The 27100-nt window shown below is 37.7% G+C and overlaps 2 protein-coding genes across 3 annotated transcripts in view; both read left to right on the plus strand.

Moving 5' to 3' along the window:
- Window positions 1-27100, plus strand: part of LOC145681659 (uncharacterized) — a 120545-nt gene that overhangs the window by 46835 nt on the left and 46610 nt on the right. The gene's annotated exons all lie outside the window — the stretch shown is intronic.
- On the plus strand, window positions 247-1937 carry LOC145681658 (uncharacterized). The gene has a single exon (XM_081753282.1). The coding sequence runs from the start codon at window positions 396-398 to the stop codon at window positions 1371-1373; it is 978 nt and encodes a 325-aa protein (XP_081609408.1). The 5' UTR covers window positions 247-395; the 3' UTR covers window positions 1374-1937.

Genomic DNA, 27100 nt, shown 5'->3' on the forward strand with positions numbered 1-27100 from the left:
CCTACTGGGAGTGCATGAGGTGTTTGAATAGTTGTCACTCCTGATGGTATGGTTTGTATAAGGGTAAATTTGTAATTATCTTTTAAAATCCCACTTTTCCTCTATGTTTTAAACACATAATTACATAGCTTTTCAAATTAATTTACATAGTTCCAGAAGTAATACATTTTCTGCAGGCTTAACTGTTTCTAAGGATATATCATTGTTGGTGAAATCTGTACTACAATTAATGTGTAAAGTGTCATGGAACCAGGAAAATTTTCGAAAGTTAAGTTACCGCTTATGATATTTGTACATAATACAGATATTGTATATTTTATAAAACACTGTTGGCTTTATAGAATGAATATAATGTTACCAACAAATGGCTAATATTGACTTAAGTCTATTAAGCTATGTCAAGGTCTATGAGCAGTAAACCGTCTCTCAGTTTCCAGCGACTATCCAACTTATTTTCTCCTGATTTTGCCTCTTATGCCAGAAAATACATTTATTTTTTATTAGCTGTGCTCCATTACAATGTGAAAATGACGGCGAAACACTCCATAATACCAGAAACAAATATTAACACCTTGGCCGTCAAATATTTTGATGAAACTTCGCTACATACAGCTGTGAATGTGAATGATGAAAAAATGGTTAGAAATTTGATTAAAAAGGGTGCTTCGTTAAATATTGTTGATAAATTCGGATGGACACCTCTTCACATGGCTGTCTTTAATAGAAACTATAAACTTGTAGATGACTTGCTAAGAAATGGAGCACATGTTGAGATTTGTGATGTAATAGGGAATACGCCTCTACACTTGTCAGTCCGTATGAAGGAAACTAAAATATCGCAATTGTTATTACAATACTGTCCGTTCGTTCATACAGAAAATCAATATGGCGAAACTCCGTTCTCTTTGGCTGCTTTGGATAATAACAAAGTGCTGGTTAAGTTAATGCTTGAATACGACGCCTTTGTCAACGAGCTTAATCGCTATGGAGACTTGCTTCTCAACACAATCATCCTGTATTGCCATTCTGATATGGCCATCTTCTTCATTCGGCAAGGTGCTCAAGTGACATCCATGGACATTTTGGGCAGAACTCCTCTACATATGGCTGCCTTGGTAAATGATTACGAAGTTGCAAATATTTTACTGCTGAAAGGTTGTGATATCACTGTGCAGGGTATTCAGAATATGACACCCTTAAAACTTGCTACGGCTTCTGGGCACACAGACATAACTGATCTTATATATTCGTATATGCCTTGCTCATCGGGGATTGGTGATGTTATGAATAGAACAGGTGTACAGTTTCACGGTCGTTTCATTCGGAATAGCACTCTGTGGGAGAAATTAAAGACGCCATTTAGAAAAAAATAAGAAATAACATTATGAGTAGAGTACCAAGCATAGTAATGAGTAGCGAGATTCCTTGAAACAAATCATCAGATGTATTAAAAAATGGCATTAGTTCTAAGTAAAAGACAAAGAATGCTCATGAAAAGGGCGATTCTAATATCAGTGATCCATAATGCCTATATCCTCCCGTATATCACAAGTCACCGATTTACGTATTAGATTATCAAATATATCAAGATATATATAAGTTGTCTTTGTGCAAATTATGTCACAAGACCAGATTCTCCTTTTACGTAAATAATGCCATTCTGAATCGTGACTGACAAAGTTATAAAAAGAAAAGTTATCTTTCTTCCCTAATGCCATAAATGTCTGACAGGAAACCGATTATGAATGCGTAGAAGACTACTTTTACTTGTAATGTACCATCTTTACTTGTTTGCTGAGGTGGTGGAAGTCATGATGTCTTGAGCAAGTTTTGAATCGGCTGCTATTCTCCATGATGAGAACGTCAGACATATACGTCGAAACTAATGCATTATGCTATTATTCATGTAACTAATTGTGAATTCATATAATAAATTACACAAGAGTACCTGTCTGCCTTGATATCCCCTTTTCCATATCTAGAAACAGGGCGGATCCGGGATGGCAATTGCCCCCCCCCCCGGAAGAGGAAACTTTATATATAAATAAAACCCATCCCAGAGTTTGAAGCTCTTAAAAGTAGCTCTAAGTAGCAGTATTGCAACCCACTGCCTTCCTCCCAGAAGTCAGTCCTGGATCCGCCTCTGTCTGAAATAGCGCTTCTTATTTTGCCACAGACAAGTCAACCATGCAGCATTTTTGTCACTCATAACGCGATTTGTTTTTAAGTTTCAAGTTTGATATATCTACCCTTTCTTAACCCTGCAACCCTCGCGCGAGGTAAATATGACTCCAGAGGGATATTTTTGTTTGGCTCTCCTAGACAGTTGGCAATTCTGACCCGGCCACCCTACTAGCTGTCTGTTGTATTGTCTACTTCAAGGCCAACAATTAGTTAGTTGTTTACTGCACTGCCGTGTCGCGACAAAACGCTGTAACTTGAGTTACATTGTTTTGTCGCTATAAGCATTTTTGAATTTCCCGCCACCGATATTTATGTTCACCAGGCCCACCATTGAGCAGAGTCAAATACTTCTGAAAATATACCAAAGAGAATTTCGATGTAAGTAGAAAATTAGCCGGTCTGTAGCGATTTTACGGCTCTTTTTCTCAAAACTGCTCCGCCAAAGTTACAGCGTTTTGTCACGACAGGGCAGTGCATCTCCGTCGGTCAGTGCAACAGGTTCTGTGCATCCGGGTGGGGTCACTGTGACTCCACGCGAGGGTTGTTGATACCTAACACCGCGCGAGTGGTGCAGGGTTAAGAAGAAGAAGAAAAGCGGATTTGAATAAAATTAAATCTGGCTACACTGAGAAAAATCCATTATTCGGACAGCGGTATATTGTACAGCGGGGGACACTTCTAAATGGTACAGCCATATGGAGATTTACGGCTAAGGTGTACCATTTAGAAGTGTCTCCCGCTGTACAAATACACGTAATCCTTACGTTTACTACGGAAATCTGTGCGGAGAGTACATTATCCATATACTACGTAGGTATTGCCTTTTACCCACTTGGATGTTATACCATGTCGTTGCAGGATGTCTGACATCTAACAATCTTCCGTATTTTACATATGCATACGTATGTTAAATACGTGAGCTATATTATATTATATACGTCTATCTGTTTGTGAGATCCCGACTGCTTATAGACAGCTCTTTCTTGCACCATAGCTGGCATCATCGAACAACAACTGTTACTTGCTTGCGAGTTGGTTTATAAACGAGGTTGTTTACAAACGGAAAAGAAGAGAGGAAGGAAGCAAAAGCCTGGGTAACTACAATAGTAAACTATTACTTTAGTTAAATATTCCATTAATTATATATTCCTTTAGTATAATACTAATTTTTGCTTTAATATAGTTAGCAGTGTTGGGCAAATTTCAATTGAATTAACAATTAACAATTAATCTGTAAATTTAATTGTTAATTGCAATTAACAATTGAAATAAGTAATGGTTAATTGTTAATTGCAGTTGGCCATTGAAAAAGGAGAATCAATTGCAATTGATCAATTGATTGAAAGTAATTGCAGTGGAAAGTAATTGCAATTGAATTCTGTAATTCAATTGCAATTGAAATTAATTGGCAATTGATTCAATTGCAATTGATTTCCACAGCAATTACTTTCAATTGATTGATCAATTGCAATTGATTTTCACTGATTAATTTTCAACACTGTAGTTCAGAGAGGGCGTGGCAATGAAAACTTTAGCCACGACCAATTGACTCACCACCCGTCGTCACCCACGACCCACCGTGACCCACTCTGACCCACCACCCACCATAAACCACTCTTACCCACTGTGACACACAGACCCACCAAAACCCATTGTCATCAACTCTGACCCATGATTTACGCCCTCTTCTCTACTGACTAAAAAGTTTAAACCTGTAATAAAACAAGCCTATAAAATTATCACTCATCGGAGTTTGAATTTCTACGATCAATCACTCAAGCACCGCACCAATACAATAACGGCGGATCTGACCTTTCTAATATAAATAAAATAGAGTTTGTTCGTGTGTCTGTATGTCTATCTTTGTGCGGCCTCTGGACAAGACGAGTGGACCGAAACTTTTCAAAATTTGGTCACGGGTAGCTTGGTCTAGGCCCCAGACCAAGACGAAGAGATTTTTTTTAATTCCTTACTAGGGGGTCTCCAGGGGACGTTTACCGGGACCGGCCTGGGGACCAGAAAAGTTGACCGAGAGTTACCAAATTTTGGTCAAAGATACCTTGGTCCAGGTCCCACACCATGGCAAAGCGTTTTCAACAAAATTCGAACCAGGGGGTCTCAGGGGGGCGTTTACCGGGACATGTAAAAGTAGAACGATATCAGTGTCGATTTCATAGTTTTCGCGGTCGCTGAGATAAATTGTGAAACTCCGATCGCATTAACTTCCAAATTCATCGTATTCGGCCGCGGGCCGTGGGTCAACGAGGGGGGGGGGATACCGAAACGTAAAAGTAATCCAAAATGACCGATATTAGTGTCAAATCCATAGTTTTCGCGGTTGCTGATATCAATGGCGACACTACCATTAGCGATGACTTTCAAATTCATCCACCGTTGTATGCGGGCCTTGGGTCACCAGAGGGTGGAATTCCGAGACATGTAAAAATAATCGAAAATGACCGATATTAATGTCAAATCCATAGTTTTCGGGATAGCTGAGCTCAATGGTTAAACTCAAGACCGCGTTTACTTTCATATTTAGCCCCCATCAGCTAAGAAAGGGGGGCATTATAAAGGGGATCACGAGACATGTAAAAATAATCCACAATGACCGATGTCAAATCCGTAGTTTTCGCGGTGGCTGAGATCAATGGTGATACTTTCATTAGCGATGATTTTCAAATTTAGCCACCATTGTATGCGGGCCGGGAGTCACCGGCGGTGGAGAATTGCGAGACATGTAAAAATAATGGAAAGTGATCGATATTAGTGTCAAATCCATAGTTTTCGCTGTCGCTGAGATGAATGGTGATACTTCCACAGGCGTTGACTTCCAAATACAGCCCCCATCGGCTGTGGGCCAGAGGCATTGTTTTTTTCAAAATTGGAACCAGAGGATTATAGGGACTTTTACCGGCATATGTAAAAAGTAGTAGAAAATGGCAGATGTTAGTGTCACATTCATAGTTTTCGCGGTATTGGTTGGGGGTTGGTGGGGGCCAGAGGAGATTTTTTCACAATACAAACCAAGGGGGGTCTGAGAGGTGGTTCACAGTGACATGTAATAGTAGTAGAATTTGTGTCGAATCCATATTTATTGGGGTTGCTCAGACGTATAGTGACACCCCCGGTAGTGTATACGTTCAAATTCAGTCCCCATCGGCCTTCCCAATGAAAACACATGTACGTTGTTGGATATATATTCACACAAAATATATCCAATTTTAAGGTCGCTTTCAAGGTCGCTTTTCATCGAATTTCAAGGTCGCTTTTACGCATTGTTTAGTGCATGTTTTTACCGTTTCTGCGCATATTTTCACGTTTTGTAGGCCAACGAAAGTGGGTCAAAGACGACCTACAAATATGTCACAAAAAGACATATCCATTCCACTTTCAAGGTCCATTTTGACCCTCTCCCACTGATGCACAAAGCGACACAAATCATGCATATAAAATGTGAAGAAAACGACCTCGACATTCGATGGTGACGGAACAGCATTAAGTTATTCCGCTATACTTGTAGGCCATTTTGACCCAAAATAGGAGCACAAAACAGTACAAAGCAGGCACTATACGATGCGAAAGAAACGACCTCCAAATTCGATAGTGGCGGAACAATGGCTCTATTTTCTCACACATTGATGGACCATTTTGATGCATTTCTGGTGATGCTCAAAACGTGGAAGTAAGCGAACAGAACGGTTCAAAATACACACTAAACGATGCGAAAGAACCAACCCCGAAATTCGATAGTGGCGGGACAGTGAGCCATTTAACTCCCACTTTAAAGCCCCGTTTAACTCACCTCGGGTGATTCAGAACACGAGAAATAGGCGCAGAAAACTTTTTTTTAAAAAAAGGCACTAAACGATGCGAAAGTAACGATCTAGAAATTCGATAGTGTCGGAACAGTGGGTCATTTTCGTCACACCTTGGAGGCTCATCTTGACACACTTCTGGTGACGAACGAAACGTGGAAATAGGGCACAAAACGTAACAAAACAGACACTAGTCAATGCGAAAGGAAGGACCTCGAAATTCGGTAGTGGCGGAGGAGTGAGTCATTTTCGTCACACTTTGGAGGCCCATTTTGACACACTTCTGGTGACGCGCAAAACATGGAAATAAGGGCACGAAACGGCACGTGACATTCACTAGTCGATGCGAAAGGAAGAACCTCAAAATTCGGTAGTGGCGGAGCAGTGGGTCAATTTCGTCCCACCTTTGAGGCCCATTTTGACCGTCTTCCAGTGACGCACAAAACGTCGAAATAGACGCACAAAAGGGTACGCGGTGTGAAATTAACGACCTCGAGATTTAATAGTGGCGGAACTCTTGGTCATTTTCGTCCCACCTTGGGGACTCATTTTAACCCACTTCCCATGACGGACAAAACGGAAGTAGACGCACAAAACGGCACAAAACGATGTGAAGGAAACGACCTCGAAATTCATTGGTGGCGGAAGAGCAATAATTTGTTCCACCATATTTGTAGGCCCATTTTGACCCACTTCCGGTGATGCACAAAATGTGGGAATAGGCGCACAAAGCGACACAAAACACGCACAAAAGATGCAAAACGAAGTACCTCGAAATTCGTTGGTGGTGGAACAAGTTAATGACGCCGTGAGCACCAATATAAGTATATACTGTAGTTCTTACCAGGGGGCGCGGTGGGTCAGTGGTAGAGCGTTCACCTCCAGTGCTTGAGGTCCCTGGTTCGATCCCAGCTCGCGTAGTTTTGACTTTATTGTGAACAAACACCGTGCTCGTGGATTTTCTCGGGGTTCTCCCGTTTCCTCCCACTTTCTTCATTTCATTCATTTCCCATCATCACCGTCTCCTTTAGCCTAACCGGCATAAGCGTGGGACGTAAAACTAAAGATTTCAAATCATTTTTGTAGTTCTTACCATCGAGGCTGAGAACTGCACGGTCCAATTTTTTAGCCAAAGTAGAAGCCCAACCGGAATAGTTATGTCAACCGGCCCGGCTCGGTTCATCTGAGCGTACAGCTTGAGCTGGCTTGGTTGGGATTACCCATCGACTGGGCTCAATTGAGCCAATGGCTTGAACTGGCTCGGTAAAGACGAGTTATCGACTCGGCTCGATTGGAGCCAATGGCTCGAACCAGCTCTGTTGAAACGAGTCCATAGGCTGGGTTCGAGTTAGCTTAACTGAGCCAATGGCTCGAACCGGCTCGGTTGGGGTAAGCAATCAGCTCGGTTTGGTTCGGCTCGTGTGAGCCTTCGGCTCGAGCTGGCTCGGTTGGATGAGCTGTTGGCTCGGCTCACTTCTCGGTTCGGCATGATAACTGAATGAGCTGTGGGCGAGCCGCTTGAGTCGTTGACAACCCTAAACCCGGGTCGAGCAGTTTTAAACATGTTTGGCTGGAGTCCCATAACTTCTAACAATTTTTGGCTCGAGCCCGAATACTTGCTCCTCCTGAACTCAAACCAAGAACCTCGTGACCGATGTCCTTGCCTCCTGAAGATTTCTTGACTACCGAGATCGACAGTTAACTAATTTTTAGTATTCCGATACAAACCGCCTATATTCCATGTTTATACAGGTACACGGTGTTATAATAATAATTAGTTATAGTAGTACTAGTAGTATAATTGATAATTATATTGTCTATGTAGGATACTTGAAGATAGTAGTACTTGGAACTACACAAAGGATTTAGCTCGAATTGGCTCTACTCGACTGGAAACTCGATCCGAATTCGAGTCGAGTTGGGGGAAATTTTTCGAGCCGAGATCTCGAGTCGAACTCAAAGATGTCTGCTTCGAGTCGAGTCGAGTTTTAAAGAAAACTCGCTCGAACTTGCTCGTGCTCATTCCTATTGTATGCATGACGGGCATATAGAGTTCTTTCGAGAGGGATAGAACCATAAACATAATACATTTAAAAAATACTTAGTTTCACGGCTTTCTTCCCAGGGGGAAAAGGGATGGTAGGTATCCAGCATTTCTTATAAGTACCTTATTTGAAATATGTAAAACAGTAACAAGTGGACAATACAATATACACACATCTTCTTATCTTCAGTTTTAATTGCTGATTTCAATTGCAATTAACAATTACAATTAACAATTACAAGTTTCAATTGTCAATTGCAATTAACAATTGAATGTTTCAATTGCACCCTTTGCAATTGACAATTAACAATTAAAAGTTTCAATTGCCTAGTGACCAATTAACAATTAACAATTGACGAAAATTTAATTGCAAATTTTATGATTGAATTCAATTGCAATTGAAATTAATTGTCAATTACAAATTGAAATCAATTGCAATTGAAATCAATTGCAATTGATTTTCAGAGCAATTACTTTCAATTGATTGAACAATTGCAATTGATTTCAATTGATTTTGCCCAACACTGATAGTTAGTACACTTAATAATGTTGTTTATCACTGCAACTCTTACTATTCTAACTCGTTAATGGTTGAGGAGAAAGGAATAGGTGAATCTGAATTTTGAGAAAACTATGAACATTAGTGTCTTCAAACTTTTTACATTTCAAGGTACGCAGAATGAATGTTATGTGTTTATTCATTCTTTTTTATATGTAACGGTTTATTACTTAGTGGAGATTTACTACAGAACTACTTGATATAATTGCTAAGAAACCGTTTTCACCTGAAAATTTTCTTGTGTAGTGTAGATTTAGGATTTCTGGGTTTTCAGCATCTATGGCCATTTAGCCCGCCACGTCTGAGGGATAACGTCCCTCGGCGAGCACACTATCCGGAGAAAGGGAAGGAAGAAAGGATAGGAGAAGGAAAAAAGCGACCTGGGTCCTGTATGTAAGGTACCACCCTGGCATTTGCCTGGTGTGAATGAGGAAAACTGAGAAAAACCTCATTCAGGAGGCTGGACTTAATATCTTTTGACACTTTTTCGACCGAGTGTACCCACCGGGTATCGAACCTGGGACCGCTCGCATAGAAGGCGAGAGCGTTAGCAACTGCGCTACGAAGAACCATTTGTGTAGTCTAGAAAACCCACTTTTACTAGGATATTTGCAACAAGAATATATTTAAGTTTAACGACCCATGATTGTACATCGATGTAAGGGAGACGGTGACGATGAGATACATGATAATGGTAGAATGAAGAAAATGGTAGGAAACGGGAGAACCTTAAGAATAACCACACCTACAGTGTTCACCAAAAGCCTATTTGTCGGAAGCAGGAATCGAACCAGGGATCCAACACGTCAGGGGTAAGCGCTCTCCTGCAGAGCCTCCTTTTGTTTAAAGAACTCTATTTACATTGAAATATAGATAATTTATGAAGATATTGACATATTTCACAGCCTCACTGAGATTTAAAAACAGTAGTCAGAGTTTTTTTTTTTTTCTTAGGTTGGATTTACTAACCGTAAGAATTAAAACCCTTTTATTATTATTGTCATTTCATCATTTTGGAACCAAATAGTTATTTGTGTTTCTTCTTCTTCTTTTGTGTGTGTGTGTGTTTATTCCAGATAGGAAGTTGGTGTGTTTGTCCCTTGGCATTTGGATTGGTTGCTAAAACATCGTTGAAGGTCATAGTTTGCAGGCCGTCTGAAGCAGCAAGAGCACAGCTTCGAGTGTCAGGCGTTTGAATTTCACTTTTCGTATTGGCTATTGCAGCATTCAACTAGGTTCAGATTCTATGGCTGGTAAAAACGGTAGATATTGCTTTCGTAGTGTGGAAAGAAATTGAATTTAACAGTTAGGTATAGTACAATGTATATATAACTAACTTAACCAGTTGGAAATTACTCTGGTTCCTTGCGTTATTCTTTCGGTTATTAGTTTAAGTATAGTGTTTCTTCATAGTATTGTTTCACTAGTTTTAGAAGGAATTAAGTATTAACAAAGTAGTGAATAAGCGAAAGCCCACTGTACCAGGTTTATTTGATTGAGGTTTATTATGTTTTGATTAGCAGTTGCGCAGACTGCTATAGTAGATTTATCATGGCACTTCCTGCCAGTGCACTTGGATGGCTTTTAAAGCAGAGCCCTGCAAACCCAGGCCCGAAGACGGCCTGGCCCGACCCGGATGGATCTGAATTCTGTGCCCGGCCCGGCCCGAATCTCGAGCCGGGCTCTAACCGGGCCGGGCACATTTCGGGCCGAAACGGGCCGGGCACAAACACTGTGAAAGACGGATCGGAAACTAATGTTGGCAGCATGTGTTAATCGTAATGTGTTTGGGAAATTAACTCTTTATTCAGGAATGTAAAGTACTGTACTTCTACTACTCTTATTATTACTACTACTGCTACTGCTATTATTATTATTATTATTATTATTAATAATAATAATAATAATAATAATAATAATAATATAATTACAACTATTACTATTATTACTACTACTACTACTTCTACTACTACAACTGCTACGACTTCGCGTCAGAGTTGACATGTCTGGTGGTACCAAATTTCACAAAATTAAATCCCCACGTTAAGCGGGTTTGCATATCCAGGCTCCTAACTATGAAAACATTTACGCTCAGTCCAACCTCAATCATTTCACGAATTCAACCTGTTTTACGTATGTTATTAGGACATAATATCGATTGTGATTTATTCTAAAAACACTTTTATACATTACAAGAGCTGTAACGTCCAAATATTTACTGAGAACTCATAGTTGTATCGGAATAAACAAAAGCGAGTATGGAACAGTAAACTGCTTTCACAAAAGGAAAAAGAATATGGGCAAAAGGCCTGCAAAACGGTCGAGTAGTTTGGGTCGATACACTATCAATCACATGTTTGTGAGTTCAAACCCTGTAGCGAGTTGTTTCTTTTCTTAAGTGTCTTCCTATTTTCACCCGGAGGCTGAAAATATTTCTTTGAGTAACTCATTGAATACTTCTATTGTTTCAAATTCGATTAAAACGGAACATTATATGAATTGCGAATCTTAAATCCATAGCTAAAAAAAAAAAAAAAATGAAGTATACTCACTACTCCATTATCCTCTGATTTGTAACGAAAAACTATTTATAAACAGTGGTGACTTCAGAAAATTATCTTCGGGGGGAATTTCAATATGCGGGTGGAGGGCAAACATTGGTAGTCCACATTGAGCGCGATCGAATATATAGTCCTGAAGGCGGAAATTTCTTAGCTCGAGAGGGGTCTCAAATTCTCCCTCAGATCACGTCCTGAAAACATCATTGCTTAAAAGCTTTTCGTAACAAATATAATATTACACTCGTTTCTCGTTCTACATTTAGAATTGTTAAAATCATAACTTATAGAGGATTATAATGAAAGCATAAAAATTACAATACTGATCATGTATAAATTATCCTGTAAGTTACCAACTTTGGATCAGATTAAAACTCAAATATTTGTTTTCGGATTGCACTTAGAAGTAAGTCCTCTCTATATAATCCTGATTGGAAAGCCATGTTTAACACTAATGAATTAATCAATATTTATACTAATATTTTTTTTTATTTTACTCGTTTTACTATTCAGTATTATATACACTTCATTTCCAAAATCAAAATCTTGAAAATGTATATTGTACGAGTGCAGACTCATAAATAAATGATTATTTATCATATATATTGGTCTCTATTCGAAATTCTATTTAATCGAATCCGACAGGAACATCGAGAACAGGTGAAAAAAAAGAGAGAAAAAGACTTTGTACCCGGCGGGGACTCGAAGTAAGTTCGAATGGTTCTTTAGAAGCCGAACGCCTTAGACCACTCAGCTATGGTAACAACTAGTGATTGTAGCAAAGGCTTCAAGTAGTAGTTCTTATTACAGAATAACATTTTTCTATTGCCTAAAATTTAAACCTAATTTACTTTGATATAATATATCTATTAATTTGTTACATGAACACGTTTTCGTTACTTTGATGAATGATGTATGTTGTTGATATAGATTCTAATACATATTCTTTCGTAAATATTATAGTAAGTATGAGGGCTATTTATGATCTTTCATGGAAATTGACTGGCGCATGCGCAGTACACAGACAGTTCAATTGAAAGGCGAGGAAGGAAACGCTAACAGACTGTTAGAATGTTTCATCGCTATGAAGTATAAAGAATAGCTAAAATGTATTTTACGCTTGTCATTGCGTAAAGAATCACCAGGTTAATGTTTGTCCAAGTTCTCACTAATCAACTAGACTCATGAAAAATAATTAATATTGTCATTACTGCACAATATGAAGAATAAAGAACGTATATTACACCAAATTGTTCTCGAATTCGAACTTAGCTAAGGAAGGGACAATAAACAAAATGTGATTTATTCATTAGAATTGAGATAATTCAATGAAACTAGAAATTACACAATCAAAAGGAAAAATATCGTTAAAAAGACAATAATACTTTTATCCGAGATGTGAAATAAAGTTATTAATTAACTGAAATGAAAGTTATATTTGGCATGATATAGAGTAAGGAAAAAAGTAAATGTATTCTTAGAAACGTTCAAAGTAAATTCACAAATACTTTTTGAAGATATACTACTCTTCCTTTACGTTTTAACGAACTAATAAGTAAACAAGCAAAGGAAAAGAATGAAGAACGAAAGTATTGCTCTTGAAAAAAAAATATAATAAATAAATGAAACTTAAATAAATGTTTACACAAAAAATAACACACTAGTACTTCGTGTAGTCACCTCCAGAGTCAGTAACTTCGTGTAGTCACCTCCAGAGTCAGTAACTTCTTGAAGTCTGGAGGGGATACTAGATACAAGTCTCGAGCAATACGACGGTGTGTCACGAAAATGTTGCCACAGTTCCATAACATGATTTTGAAGAAACGTTTGGTCTCTGTCTTCACGTCTCTCTTCCCATTCTTGCACCATGTAGGCCCACAGATGTTCATTTGGGTTCAAATCTGGGGATAGAGGGGGCCACTCAATACAAATTAACTCTGGATGTTCATTTAGCCACTCTCGTGTTTGCCGGGAAGTGTGAACAGCACTGTTGTCATGCATAAATATATATTCTTCCTGTTCGGGGAAGTTTCTTTCTAAGGACGGTAACAACGTATTTTCGAGAATATTAATGTAAACACTGCTGTTCATTCTCTCAGGCACCGCAACTAAATCTCCAGGACCAGCAGCCGTCATGTATCCCCAAAAGTGTGCTGATATTCGTCCTGAACAAGAAGTTCTGATAATATTTTGTTCAGCATACCTGGTTCCGCGCGGTCTATACAATATAACTCTGCCTTGTTGGTTAGACTTGAAAACCTTCTCGTCGGTCCAGATGACTAAATCCCAATATGACTGAGGTTGGGTTATGTTATTCTGTGCCCATTCCATTCGTCTGGCCTTGTGAGTTTCAGTCAGGAGAGTATTCCTAGCGGGTCTTGAACAGTGTAGACCAGCCCCAATAATCTTCTTCTCATTGTTTCGTGAGAACAATTATATTCTCTGGCTTTGTCCAAGAGGACTGACGTGTGGCATAGAGGTCTGTTGATTACTTCTGTAACTAAAGCTTGATCTTGAGCTGAAGTTGTCACTTTTGGCCTTCCACTTCTTGACCGAGACCTGAACCATTCACCACCTTCTTCATGTCGCTGAACCCATTTCTTCACCGTTTTCTTGTCACATCCCAGATCTCTAGCAATCTGAGGCACAGTTTGTCCCATTTTTGCTCGGCCTATGATTTCTCCTCTCAGAGCAACAGACAGTTCTCCACAGCCTTTAGAGCGAGGCATTTTGAGAACCTGTTAGAAATTTACGTTCTGGCGTGTATGACAAATGTCGGTAAAGTGCATCTTTCTGTTTCTACTGCGCATGCACCAGTCAATTTTCATGAAAGATCATAAATAATCCTGACAATTTCTGTAATATTTATGAACGAATACGTAATAGAACCTATATTAACATCATTCGTCAAAGTAAAGAATACCGTAAACATAAAACAATTTCAACAGACTATTAATCAGGGCAAAATAGGCTTAAACTTCAGAGAATACAAAATAAATTTCATACTGTAACAAAAGATTAAACATGAAACACGCTTACTATATTTTCAACTTGTCACATTAGCCGAGTGGACATAGCCGGTGGGTGTAGCCGAGCGGTTTGAGGCGTTAGGCTGATGATCGTTAGGCGAAGCCCATTGGGGGTTCGAGTCCCTCTGTAGTAGCAAGGGTGGAATTTTAACTGTCCTCGGTATTTCTGTGTTCGTGTCCCTGTCGTGTCTAGTAGTCCTGAAAAGTGGTTGCAGTAGAAAATAAGTCAAGAAGTTTTTAAAAAAATAAAAAAAAGTGGACTAAGGCATTCGGTTAGAGATTCTGAAGCATCATTCAAGAGTAGTTCGAATCCCACCACAGTACAATTTGATTTTACCTCTTCTTGACGTTTCTGTTTGTGATCCTACCGGATTCTATTAAATATAATTTCGTAATACACTAAAATATACGTAATATTTGAAGTTCTTAACCTCCCATTTTTACATTTTTCAAGCTCAGTTGAGAAGAAAGAGGGAAAATGAAAGTACAAAGATTTACAATAATTACTTAGCATTTACTGTCATTATAATTGTGGATATTTTATTTATGAAAATGTATAATTAACTAAAAATATATTTAGTAGGTCACATGTCTCCATTTTTCGATTCTAACTTGAAAGTTACAGTTTAGGCGGTGACATATCGAAGACCCAGGGGGTTGAGGGGGTTGTAACCCCTCCCATTGAAACTTTTATATTCTATTGAAATAAAAAGTGTTTCAGTTTATAATCTTGGAAAAGCAATAATCACTGTATGTAGAGGACGGTTTATTTATACTACGATTATCACTTCCAAATGTGTAGAAGATGTGATTGGATATTGTGTATAATTATTCAAGAAATATAAGACAACGAAGGGACTTCGTAAATCCTTCACGCCACCCCAGGAAGAGGAAGTGCGTCCCGCCGTCCCTCGGTTGGGAACTACTGCTTGCGAGAGAAACATTGAAACAGTGTGTAAGCGTTTCATTCCTCGCCTTCCAATTGAACTGTCTGTGTACTGCGCATGCGCCAGTCAATTTCCATAAAAGATCATAAATAACCCTGATACTTTCTATAATATTTACGAAAGAATGTGTAATAGACTCTATATCAACAACATACATCATTCATCAAAGTAACGAAAACGTTCATGAAACAAATTAATAGATATATTATATCAAAGTAAATTAGGTTTAAATTTTAGGCAATAGAAAATGTTATTCTGTAATAAAAACTACTACTGGAAGCCTTTGCTACAATCACTAGTTGTTACCATAGCCGAGTGGTCTAAGGCGTTCGGCTTCTAAAGAACCATTCGAACTTACTTCGAGTCCCCGCTGGGTACAACGTCTTTCTCTCTCTCTTTTTTCACCTGTTCTCGATGTTCCTGTCGGATTCGATTAAATAGAATTTCGAATAGAGACCAATATATATGATAAATAATCATTTATTTATGAGTCTGCACTCGTACAATATACATTTTCAAGATTTTGATTTTGGAAATGAAGTGTATATAATACTAAATAGTAAAACGAGTAAAATAAAAAAAATATTAGTATAAATATTGATTAATTCATTAGTGTTAAACATGGCTTTCCAATCAGGATTATATAGAGAGGACTTACTTCTAAGTGCAATCCGAAAACAAATATTTGAGTTTTAATCTGATCCAAAGTTGGTAACTTACAGGATAATTTATACATGATCGGTATTGTAATTTTTATGCTTTTATTATAATCCTCTATAAGTTATGATTTTAACAATTCTAAATGTAGAACGAGAAACGAGTGTAATATTATATTTGTTACGAAAAGCTTTTAAGCAATGATGTTTTCAGGACGTGATCTGAGGGAGAATTTGAGACCCCTCTCGAGCTAAGAAATTTCCGCCTTCAGGACTATATATTCGATCGCGCTCAATGTGGACTACCAATGTTTGCCCTCCACCCGCATATTGAAATTCCCCCCGAAGATAATTTTCTGAAGTCACCACTGTTTATAAATAGTTTTTCGTTACAAATCAGAGGATAATGGAGTAGTGAGTATACTTCATTTTTTTTTTTTTTTTTTTAGCTATGGATTTAAGATTCGCAATTCATATAATGTTCCGTTTTAATCGAATTTGAAACAATAGAAGTATTCAATGAGTTACTCAAAGAAATATTTTCAGCCTCCGGGTGAAAATAGGAAGACACTTAAAAAAAGAAACAACTCGCTACAGGGTTTGAACTCACAAACATGTGATTGATAGTGTATCGACCCAAACTACTCGACCGTTTTGCAGGCCTTTTGCCCATATTCTTTTTCCTTTTGTGAAAGCAGTTTACTGTTCCATACTCGCTTTTGTTTATTCCGATACAACTATGAGTTCTCAGTAAATATTTGGACGTTACAGCTCTTGCAATGTATAAAAGTGTTTTTAGAATAAATCACAATCGATATTATGTCCTAATAACATACGTAAAACAGGTTGAATTCGTGAAATGATTGAGGTTGGACTGAGCGTAAATGTTTTCATAGTTAGGAGCCTGGATATGCAAACCCGCTTAACGTGGGGATTTAATTTTGTGAAATTTGGTACATACTTTACAATCTAAGTACAGAAAAAATCGAAGAAATACTAGTTATTATGGCCAGTCTGCGTAGAATGCGAACAGATGCTGGGCGAGGGGCAATGGTGGCTCAGTAGGTAAAGCATTCACATCTGGTGCTAGAGGTCTTCGGATCGATCCCTCCTTGTGTTATGTGAGCTTTGTGGTGGACAAACATCGTGAGCGCGGGAGTTTTTGGATTAGCCCGTTTTCGTCCACTGTCTTCATTCCACCAATTCATCCATCATCATCCATACGTCTTGAGCCGTAATTGCCTAAAGAACATATGAGAAAGTCAAGTTCTTGATCAACTAATTAGAATTTGTTCCGCTACCATTAGACCACGGAGGCCAAAACCATGAACTGGCGTGTTCATCAGATTAGCGCAATTTGTAGTAATGTTCAATTAGCACGGCAGATTCCAAATCATATTACATGTTCCTGTATTCTTTATAATTCGATGCTACAATAATAATAACAAAAAACAATGATCAAATAAATCACCCAGACCCCAGGATCGATGAAGTGTTCCTGGAACGGTTCGTAACAAGTAAATAACAGAGCTATATGACGGAATGCGAGGCAGTAAATCAAAACAAAATCCACACATATCATTGTTGAACGAAAAATACCTCAAAAGTCCCCTGAATGAAAAATGTATAGATATCAGCTATCAAAAATGCCTCTTAACATCACATATAATAGAAGGGATAGTTGATATTAAGAAAATGAAAATATAACGTTTCCTAAGAAACCAATAGTGCAAAATTAACATAGCTTTACTGTATGTCCTTGTACGCATCGAATAGCGCGGAAACAGAGTCAACAGTTTCAGGCTTTAGAGCATTTCTCCGTTCCTGAGTACTAAAAACTCTTTCAGTAGACGCACTAAAAGCAGGGATGACGAAATACTGACGCGCTAATTTACACAATTTTGGTAATATTTGTTCTTGTTGCTTCCACCACTGCAGTATATCTAGTTCTCTTACACATGATGATATGTTGAGGTAGGTGTCTACTTATCAAATTCACCAGAGACTGAATGTCTATCTTCCCAATCCATTAGTTTATTCTTCTTGGTAGGTGGTTCCAAGTTATGCCAACTAGGCTAAAGGAGACGATGATGATGAGAAATAAATGAAATAGTGGAATAAATAAAGTGGAAGGAAACAGGAGAACGCCGCGAACCCCCCACACGGTGTTTGTCCACCACAAAGTTCACTTGGCGAGAGCTCGGATCAAACCAGGGACCCCACTGCCGTGTCGTGACAAAACGCTGTAACTTTGGCGGAGAAGTTTTGCGAAAATGAGCCTTAAAGTTTTCATCCGAAAATGTGATCTGTATCGTGTAGAAGCAGTGTATGTTGACTTTGGAAACACGTGGTTACATGTAATGTTACGTAAATGCATGTTGTGTGATTAAATTTGGTGAAAATTGATTGGTTGACCATTATTGCCTAGTTACACTGGTTCTACACAATACAGATCACATTTTCGGATGAAAACTTTACGGCTCATTTTCGCAAAACTTCTCCGCCAAAGTTACAGCGTTTTGTCACGACACGGCAGCCCATACACCAGAGGTGAACGCTCAACCACTGAGCCACCGTTCCAGGAACACCTAATCCACCCTGGCGATTTGGTTATTTATTTGATCATTATATTTTGTTATATTTGTAGCATCATACTATAAACAATACATGAACATGTAACACCATTCGATAGTTGCCTTGCTAATTGAACATTACTACAAATTGCACTAATCTTATGAGCACGCCAGTTCATGGTTTTGCCCTCCGTGGTCCAATGGTAGCGTACCAAATTCTACTTACTAGGTCAAGTACTTGACTTTATCATACGTTCTTTAGGTAACTACGGATCAGGCTATATGAATGATGGGATGAATTGGTGGAAAGAAAACAGTGGGAGGAACCGGGACCACCCGAGAAACTCCCACGCACACGATGTTTGTCCACCACAAAGCTCACATAGCATGAGCAGGGATTGATCCCACGACCTCTAGCACCAAATGTGAGTGTTTTTTCTACTGAGCCACTGTTCTCCCTCGTAGATCAAGCATCGGTTCACATTCTACGCAGACCGGCCATAATAACTAGCACTTCTCCATTTTATTCTGTACTTAGAAGGTAAATTCGGTACCACCAGACATGTCAACTCTGACGCGAAGTCGTAGAACTTGTAGTAATATTAGCAGTGGTCGTAGTAGTAATAGTAGAAGTAGTAATAGTAGTAGTAGAAGTAGTAATAGTAATAGTATTACCAGTACATCGCAGTCTTGAATAAAGAGTCAGTTTCCCAAACACATTACGATTAACATAGGCTGACAGTAAGACCGTACAAACACGGCAAAAATAGAGGTAGTGGAGGACATTAAAACAACAAATAGGCTGATAATATTAGTTTCCGAACCGTTTTTCAGAGTATCCGGGCCGAGCCGGGCCGGCCCGGTCCAGTTTGATATTACTTGTGCCCGGCCCGTGCAGGGCTCTGTTTTAAAGTACTTTATGCTAGCACTCACGTGAACGTTTTAATCCAATGGGCGTCTTAGTGGCTTTGTCGTGTAGGTGAGGTTAGTTGTCCTCCAGCCCATCAAATGAGGTCATTGCTATTTGGCGGATATTTTAAGTGCTTAGTTGCTACATGCGGAGAAGTACGCTACAGTGACTTGTGAGTGGTTTGGCGTTTTGCTGTGTTCCCTAGCGTATTGTAACTCGCAACTTAACTGCGGCGTGGCAAGAACGCGTTGCAGACAGATCCATCCTTTAGGCGGGAAGCGTGCCAAGATAAAACAAACTTACTTTAGTGTGTTTGGTTTGCTTTATACTGTGCAGTGGCGTAACTAGTTTTACTGCGCCCTGGATCGATCAATCATCGATTTACTCATACCTGCTTCCTGCCCCATGCATTTAAGCTGCTGCGTTATATACATCGCAAATCAATTTCTATTAAGAAACTTAAAGTTTTTACTTATCTTTTTCCTAAATTATCACTACAAATTTAATATGAATTATGTTCATAGGAAATTAAAAGAAGAGATTTTTTTTTTTTACTGCTACTTTTATACTTTAAAGGTCGAATGATATCATTGCTTATAATTCTTAATATATATAAGAAGGGAGCACAGGATAGTTTAATAAGTGTCAACTAAATTTCAAACAGGCCTAACTTTCGTTTTATTCCCGGGAGTGGGCGCGGCGCGCTGATTGCAATGACTCATTACGCAAAACTTTCACTAGGCAGCTAGCTAGACAAACATTGCAGTGACGATTGTCCAGGTATCGTCCAGTGGGGGGTCCAGAAAGGGGGCGCGGAACTGGCTTGCCAATCCACGAGGTGTAAAATATATAAATTAGTCCCTAATGAAGCGCTTGTTCAAAGGCAGTGAAAAAAAAAAGTTTTAAAATTTCTCTCAAAAGGAAAAAATGAAATCTTTAAGTTTTACGTCCCACGCTTATGCCGGTTAGGCTAAAGGAGACGGTGATGATGAGAGATGAGTGAAATGGTGAAATGAAGAAAGTGGGAGGAAACGGGAGAACCCCGAGAAAACCCACGAGCGCGGTGTTTGTCCACCACAAAGTTCACTTGGCGCGGGCTGTCTCTCAAAAGGAAGATTCGGAGTGCGTTCTTCACTCATCGCAGATAATGTATGGGTCATTCCACGTCAAATCACCTAGAGCACAGTGCTTCAATGTCTCAGATTCTCTTCAAATTTTTTTCATACATAAATACCAATGAAATTATGCTAAATTATTTTTTCCGATTTTTAGATGAGAAATGGGCCGGGCAGAATTTTTTGAAAAATGTGAATTTTGCTTCAATTTCACTTTTTGGCACTCAGCATCATGGAACTAAATTACCATAACTTCCTTATTTTTGAAGTTATCGGGCTCATCCAGGTGTCAAATGAAAGCTTAATTTTTGCTCTTTCCGAAGAGCGTGAGTAACCTTGCAAAAAGTTACACTGTCAAACATTAATGGGCATACAAAGAAAATTTTAGGGTTTTTACAAATTGTGCCATTGTTCAAAAGTTACAACTATGAAACTTTTGAAACTTTTTTGTACATTCATCTTAGCACATAAATGATATGATTGGTTAAAAATAAAAAGAGTGCTTTTGTTATTTTTGTAATTATTATTATTATTATTATTATTATTATTATTATTATTATTATTATTATTATTATATTATTATTATTATTATTATTATTATTATTATTATTATTATTATTATTATTATTATTTTACATGTACGGAAATATACAGTTTTAAGTTATGTTACAAATTGTGTCATTTCTCATAAATTACAACTGTTAAACTCTTGAAACCTTTTTTTATAGGATCATTTTACCACATACATGATATGGTTAAAAAAATAGAAAGTGTTTTTGGTATTTTTGTTATTATTATTTTTGTACGTCAGAATGCAATTCATGAATCGCTCTGGGCCTTCTATATTCTACTGGTCAGAAAATGAAGATTTTTGTTGGATATCTTTTGAAAATATCATCTGGGAAGTTCCTGTTCCATCTCTTAGAAGTCAATCAGCCCGGACTTACGCAACTGAAAGCAAAATTAAAAGAAGACATCATATCATCAATGAAAAGAATGGGCTGTGAAATATAGGACACAACATTTTGTATGTAAATCTATGTAATTCTAAGAAGTATTACTGGTATGTGTGTTTATTGTTTTCATCTATGTAAATTAGTCTATTGTTTCTTATTTCTGTTGATAGGGTTTGTAATAATCACTCAACCCCTTACATTACTAGGTCTATATCTTCCATTCACAAAACTGCAAGATTATTTTTTTTTAAAAAAAAAAAGGTATTCCTCTTCGTTATTCAATCATACCTAGTAAATGCAAACCAATCCTATAAAAAGTTACAAAAGTTTGATAGTTGTAAGCGATGCTACAATTAGGAAAAAAGTTGAAAGTCATAGTTAATGTACAAAAATATAATATTATGGTAATACCAAAACTACACATTACACCAGTTCTATTTTTAAGCATACCTAATATTTACTAAGATGATTATTTGAAAAAGGTTCAAAGTGTGACGGTTGTCACTTCAGAGTAGGGATGGCCAAAATTTTCCGAAATCGGAAATTTCACTTTCCGGAATTTTTCCAAATTCTAGATTTTTCCGAATTCCGAAATTTTTACGGTTTTATTTTCCGGAATCAGGAAAGTAAAAATTCCGGAATTGGTCATCGCTACTTCAGAGGAAACGCATAATCTGTTAACAACAGTAAATCTGTATATTTCTGTACATTTAAAACACAAATAATAATAATAATAATAATAATAATAATAATAATAATAATAATAATAATAATAATAATAATAATAATGGCAAAAATACCAAAAGCACCCTCTATTGAAGCATAGTGGTAGAGCGTTCACCTCCGGTGTTTGTGGTCCCTGGCTCGATCCCTGCTCGCGTCGTGTCGACTTTGTGGTAGACAAACATTGTGCTCATGGGTTTTCTCAGGGATGTCCCGTTTCCTCCCACTTTCTTCATTTCAACATTTTACTCATTTATCCTTATCACCGTCTCCTTTAGCCTAACCGGCATAAGCGTGGAACGTTAAATGCAAAGATTTCATTTCCTTTTCAAATCTTGGTGGAAGGTCATGCGATTAGGGTTCCATGTTAAGCTGTAGGTGCAAGACACACACAGCCTCGGCGCTGAATATGACCTTAAAGTTCAAACTAAGCATCGTGTAATGACCTATCCAACTTGAGTATTGATCTATCGTATATATATTGGGGTGAACTGCTGTATCGCCGAACCAAATTTAGAAAATTTACCTGGTCAATTGGAGAATTTATTTAAGTTTGTGAGGAAGAATGAGTGAAAGACAGGCAAGGGGGAATAGTAAAAGTTAAAAAAGTTTTTTCATTTTTTGGTTGTTTTTGATGTAAGCCAGTGTGCGAATTAGATAATCTATATTGGGGGGATAAAATTAGGCCAAAGGACATAGTCTGAAGGTTCAAATTTCAGAATCAGACAATAAATGCCTTACCTCCCATATATATATATATATATATATATATATATATATATATATATGTGTGTGTGTGTGTGTGTGTGACATCTGTAATAAATAAGAGATTTATTAATTTAATAAATCTACCGACAATAACTATGCACATATATATTGTCTGACACACACACACACCCCACTAAACCTTTCTGAACGTGTTTTAATGTTGTACTCACTCTTGTCCCCGAAGCTAAGGTTTATTTAGTTAATAATTTGGCTCGAGCGATAGCCATGATCACAAGCATATGTTAAGTTTTCCTTTCATATTGAAAGCTTCCACTTTGCATTAATACATACAGGTTGCGAAAAGAAACCTACTTCAGTCTTGTGAAAACCACTAAAATTATCAGTTAAACCGGACATTTTTTTTTTTTTTTTTTAAGAAAATCTAGATGTTAGCCTATCAAATAAGAAATGGATTGTTGCTGGTCCCGATTTCTCACATCAAGGTCAAATCGAAGGCCAAATATTTAAAATCTCTCAATTCAAATTTCGAGCTTGTGCTTCTACTTTCCCCTAAAGCTGTGCTCATCACGACTTTTTTTCTCCAAATATTGATTCCGTGATGGGCACGGAAAGTCAACACTTAAAAATTACTTTACTGTTAGGTTGAAGATGAGTTGATTCACTATGGGCTACGTTATTCAAATAAAGTAAAACATTACACTGAAGTTTTTCAGACAACATTAATTGCGTGGACAGCAAACTGTACAGCGAAAAGATGGAAAAATGAAGGGTTAACTTTAAAAAAACCCGCTCCAGTTGAAATGCTTATACAGACACGGACAATGACACGGAGAACCAGTCGTATTAACAAATGCTGAAACAAATCTTGAATTATTCGCTTATTAACCTAAAAATCACCTTCATTAACATGTCTGCTCACTAGGATCGTATCCCCCAGCGTGTACGTTAACATATACTTACGAGAGAATACCTATATCTCAGATTTTGAGTACAGTTTCAAAAGTTCATTTCCGTAAACTGTAAAAGCAGTGATTACTATGCTAATTATCACAAATTAAATGCAACTTTTGAGTTGCATATACACAACCTACTAGGGAATGAAGACCATGTGCTAACAAAGAGTACACTGGAAAATGAAATAACATGTTATAACAAAAATTAAAATAAGATGATAATCGATACAAATATAGAGGATGAATAAGACATATCCGAACTTCGCCAAGTATGGTAGAAGAAGCTATTTGTTTACTTCTTCTTGGCCAACCGCTAAGAACATTTATAAATCTATATGTGGATTTGTTATACGCAATTAGTACATTCAAATTCACAAACGATGACGAACTGAAGGGTACGAAGGTACAGTTGCAAGTAACAACCGTAGTCATAATAATATAGTTCTACTAAACAACGTTGAAAATAGTGGGTAATTAGGTGGTAAGTAGAAATGACCAAAACTGAACAGTTTACATCGATCATTTCGAAATACAACTAGAAGATTAAATTTACAAGAAATAACAAAAATCAGTGAAATTTGGAGTTATACTAAGCATAGTTTGAGGGGGAAAGCGAGCATCCCCGGTGGGGATACTTCAGCTGACTTCTTTGGGGGGGAACAAAATGCGATTGAGGGGGAAAATCCCCCGCACCCCCCCGGTAATTCGCACCCTGTTGTAAGCGGAACTGTATGTGGAGGCGGATGGACTATTTCGCGGAGAGGTACACTTGTTATGGTATATTGGAAAGAAAGGCAGTGTTCAAATGGTTCGTGTAAGTCAAGGCTGTGACATAAAATGTAGAGATTGTAAAATGTAGAGAAAATTTTGGGCAAGACTTTAATTTGCCCATTCCATGTAGAGAACTGCGGGGCTTCTAACCCATTCCTACTACTAGTACTACTTTTACTATGGATCCGTATAGTAAAACTGAACGCTTAAGGTAAGATAATCTAACGTAACTTAATGTAATCCAACCAAATATAAACGAATACAGTACATTTGGGTGCTTTATTTAGATCTTGAAATTGGTCCGGCGGTACAGCAGTAATGCCAAATGTTGAGATTGATTGAATATACGGTATGTGCATTGTCTCCGTCTTGGGAAGTAACATAACACAAGTAACGCGTTACTTTTAAAGTAACGTTTCCTAGTAATGCGTTACATTGTTTCCAAAGTAACTGTAACGGTAACGCGTTTCAAATTCTTAAGTAACGTACCTAGTTTGCGTTACTTTTTTTGTGTTACATTTCGGATGAGAAACTACAATATATGTATATTTTTTTTTTTCGGAAACAAATGTTTCTTTCCTGCAAGTGAATTTCTCAGAATGGAACAATACAGCATGAGCTACGTACGAAAGTGACGTATGTCAGTGTCCAACCGAGGCTGGCCAGCCTCGGTGTCCAACAGTCAGTGATCGACAAAAAAAAAAAAAAAATAAGATTATAGTGCCACTTGCTGTTTTTGTAAGATGAGGACAACCTCAGGTAAATCACAAGCACTGATTGCAAGCACCTGGAAGATTTTGTCATAGATTATGACAGCTCCAAATCAATATTAATGCAATGGTACCGGTAGCTATTTTACTTTGATTGGTGTTGTTTTTATAAAGGGGAACGAAAATATTTTATTGTTCAAACATTTGAAAGAATACATTTTTAAGCTGAAGGTGATGGTGGACAGAATTTAAAAGTAAAGTGTCTGAAGTGCCCGGTGCGAAATATTTATCAACAACCAGGGTGCCATAATTAACGATATACAGTAACGGGTTGTATGAATAAACTGTGTTCTGATGAGCAGGTCTACTTTATTGATGTAATGTTGATGATATGTAATATTAGAGTTCTTCTATATCAGTTTGCGTATCTCAAAGTCCCGTTGATTATAGAGTTTGGAACAACTAGATTTAAAGAACATGTATCGATTTTAGAGTTACTGGCAAGTTTTGATTCCTCCCCAGTTCATTTGTTCTCATTTTATTAGTTGTTGTGTAATCTTATTCTTATCTGTATTCTGTATTTTTAATTTTACATAATATTATTACCGTATAATTTAGTTTAGCAGATAATAATAAGTATTAATTCTTTCTAACGGATAGGGATGGACACAAGTCAAGCTAAAACTCGACTCGAATTCAAGTCGAAGTTCAAGCCGAGTCAAAGGAAATATTCTCGAGTCGAGTTCCGAGCCAATTCACTGATTTTGGCGTCGAATTTTGAGTCGAGTCGAGTTTGATAAATGACTCAGTTCATTTTAACCTGTTTTGAAATCATGGCCTGATTAGACTTGAAAGCGAAAACCATGAGAAATATAAGCAGTAATATGGAATACTTCTTGTGTTGCTCACGACAGGGAACACTGCTCGTATCTCGTTTCGTTTCGATAGCGAGACCACAAAAGAGCTCAACTCGGTTCGGCTCAACTTGTCCCTTTCGAGACGAAGGGGTGTATCTCATTTTTTCAACTTTTCCAGGAGACAACTTTAAAGATGTTATCTTAAGTTTATTTTATCGTGTTCTGTCAAAATGTTATTCGATCTCGTAAGTTACATACCTGACATGAAGGAGCTTAAACTAAATTTTAAAAGAGAACAATATAATACATAATAACAAAAGGTTTAAACTTGTCTCCTAGAAAAGTTAAGAAAATGAGACACGCCCTTTTGTCTCGAGAGGAACGAGTTGAGCTGGCTTAGTTGGGATGAATCATGTGCTCGGTTCGGCTCAACTGAGACGAGGGCTCTAGCCGACTCGGTTGGGTGACCTGTTGGCTCGGCTCACTTCTCGGTTCGGGTCGATAATGAAAGAGCTGTGAGCCGAGCTGCTCGATTCGGTGACAATTGTAAACCCGGGCCGAGCAGTTTTGAAGATATTTGGCCAGCGCCCTATAACTTTTAACAATGTTTGGCTCGAGCCCGAATATTCAACCGAGACCCTCAACCCAAATTCAGAATGTCGTGAATACTGTCCTTGATTCCTAGACTTCACGACTACCGAGGTTCGTAATCAACTAATTTTTTTAGTATTCAAATACAAATCGCGTATCATTCATGTCTATACATAGTGTTGTTATAATTAATAATAATAATAATAATAATAATAATAATAATAATAATAATAATAATAATAATAATAATAATAATAATAATAATAATAATAAAAAGTAGTAGTAGTAGTAGTATCATTGATAATAATTATATTGTCTATGTAGGATACTTGAACAGAGTACTCGAAACTCGACCCGAGTCGAGTTGGAGGAAATTTTTCGAGCCGAGTTCTCGGGTCGAGCTCAAAGATGTCTGCT

This window comes from Thermobia domestica, chromosome 3 (genome assembly GCF_964235325.1).
Source record: "Thermobia domestica chromosome 3, izTheDome1.hap1.1, whole genome shotgun sequence".
Taxonomy (NCBI): Eukaryota; Metazoa; Arthropoda; class Insecta; order Zygentoma; family Lepismatidae; genus Thermobia; species Thermobia domestica.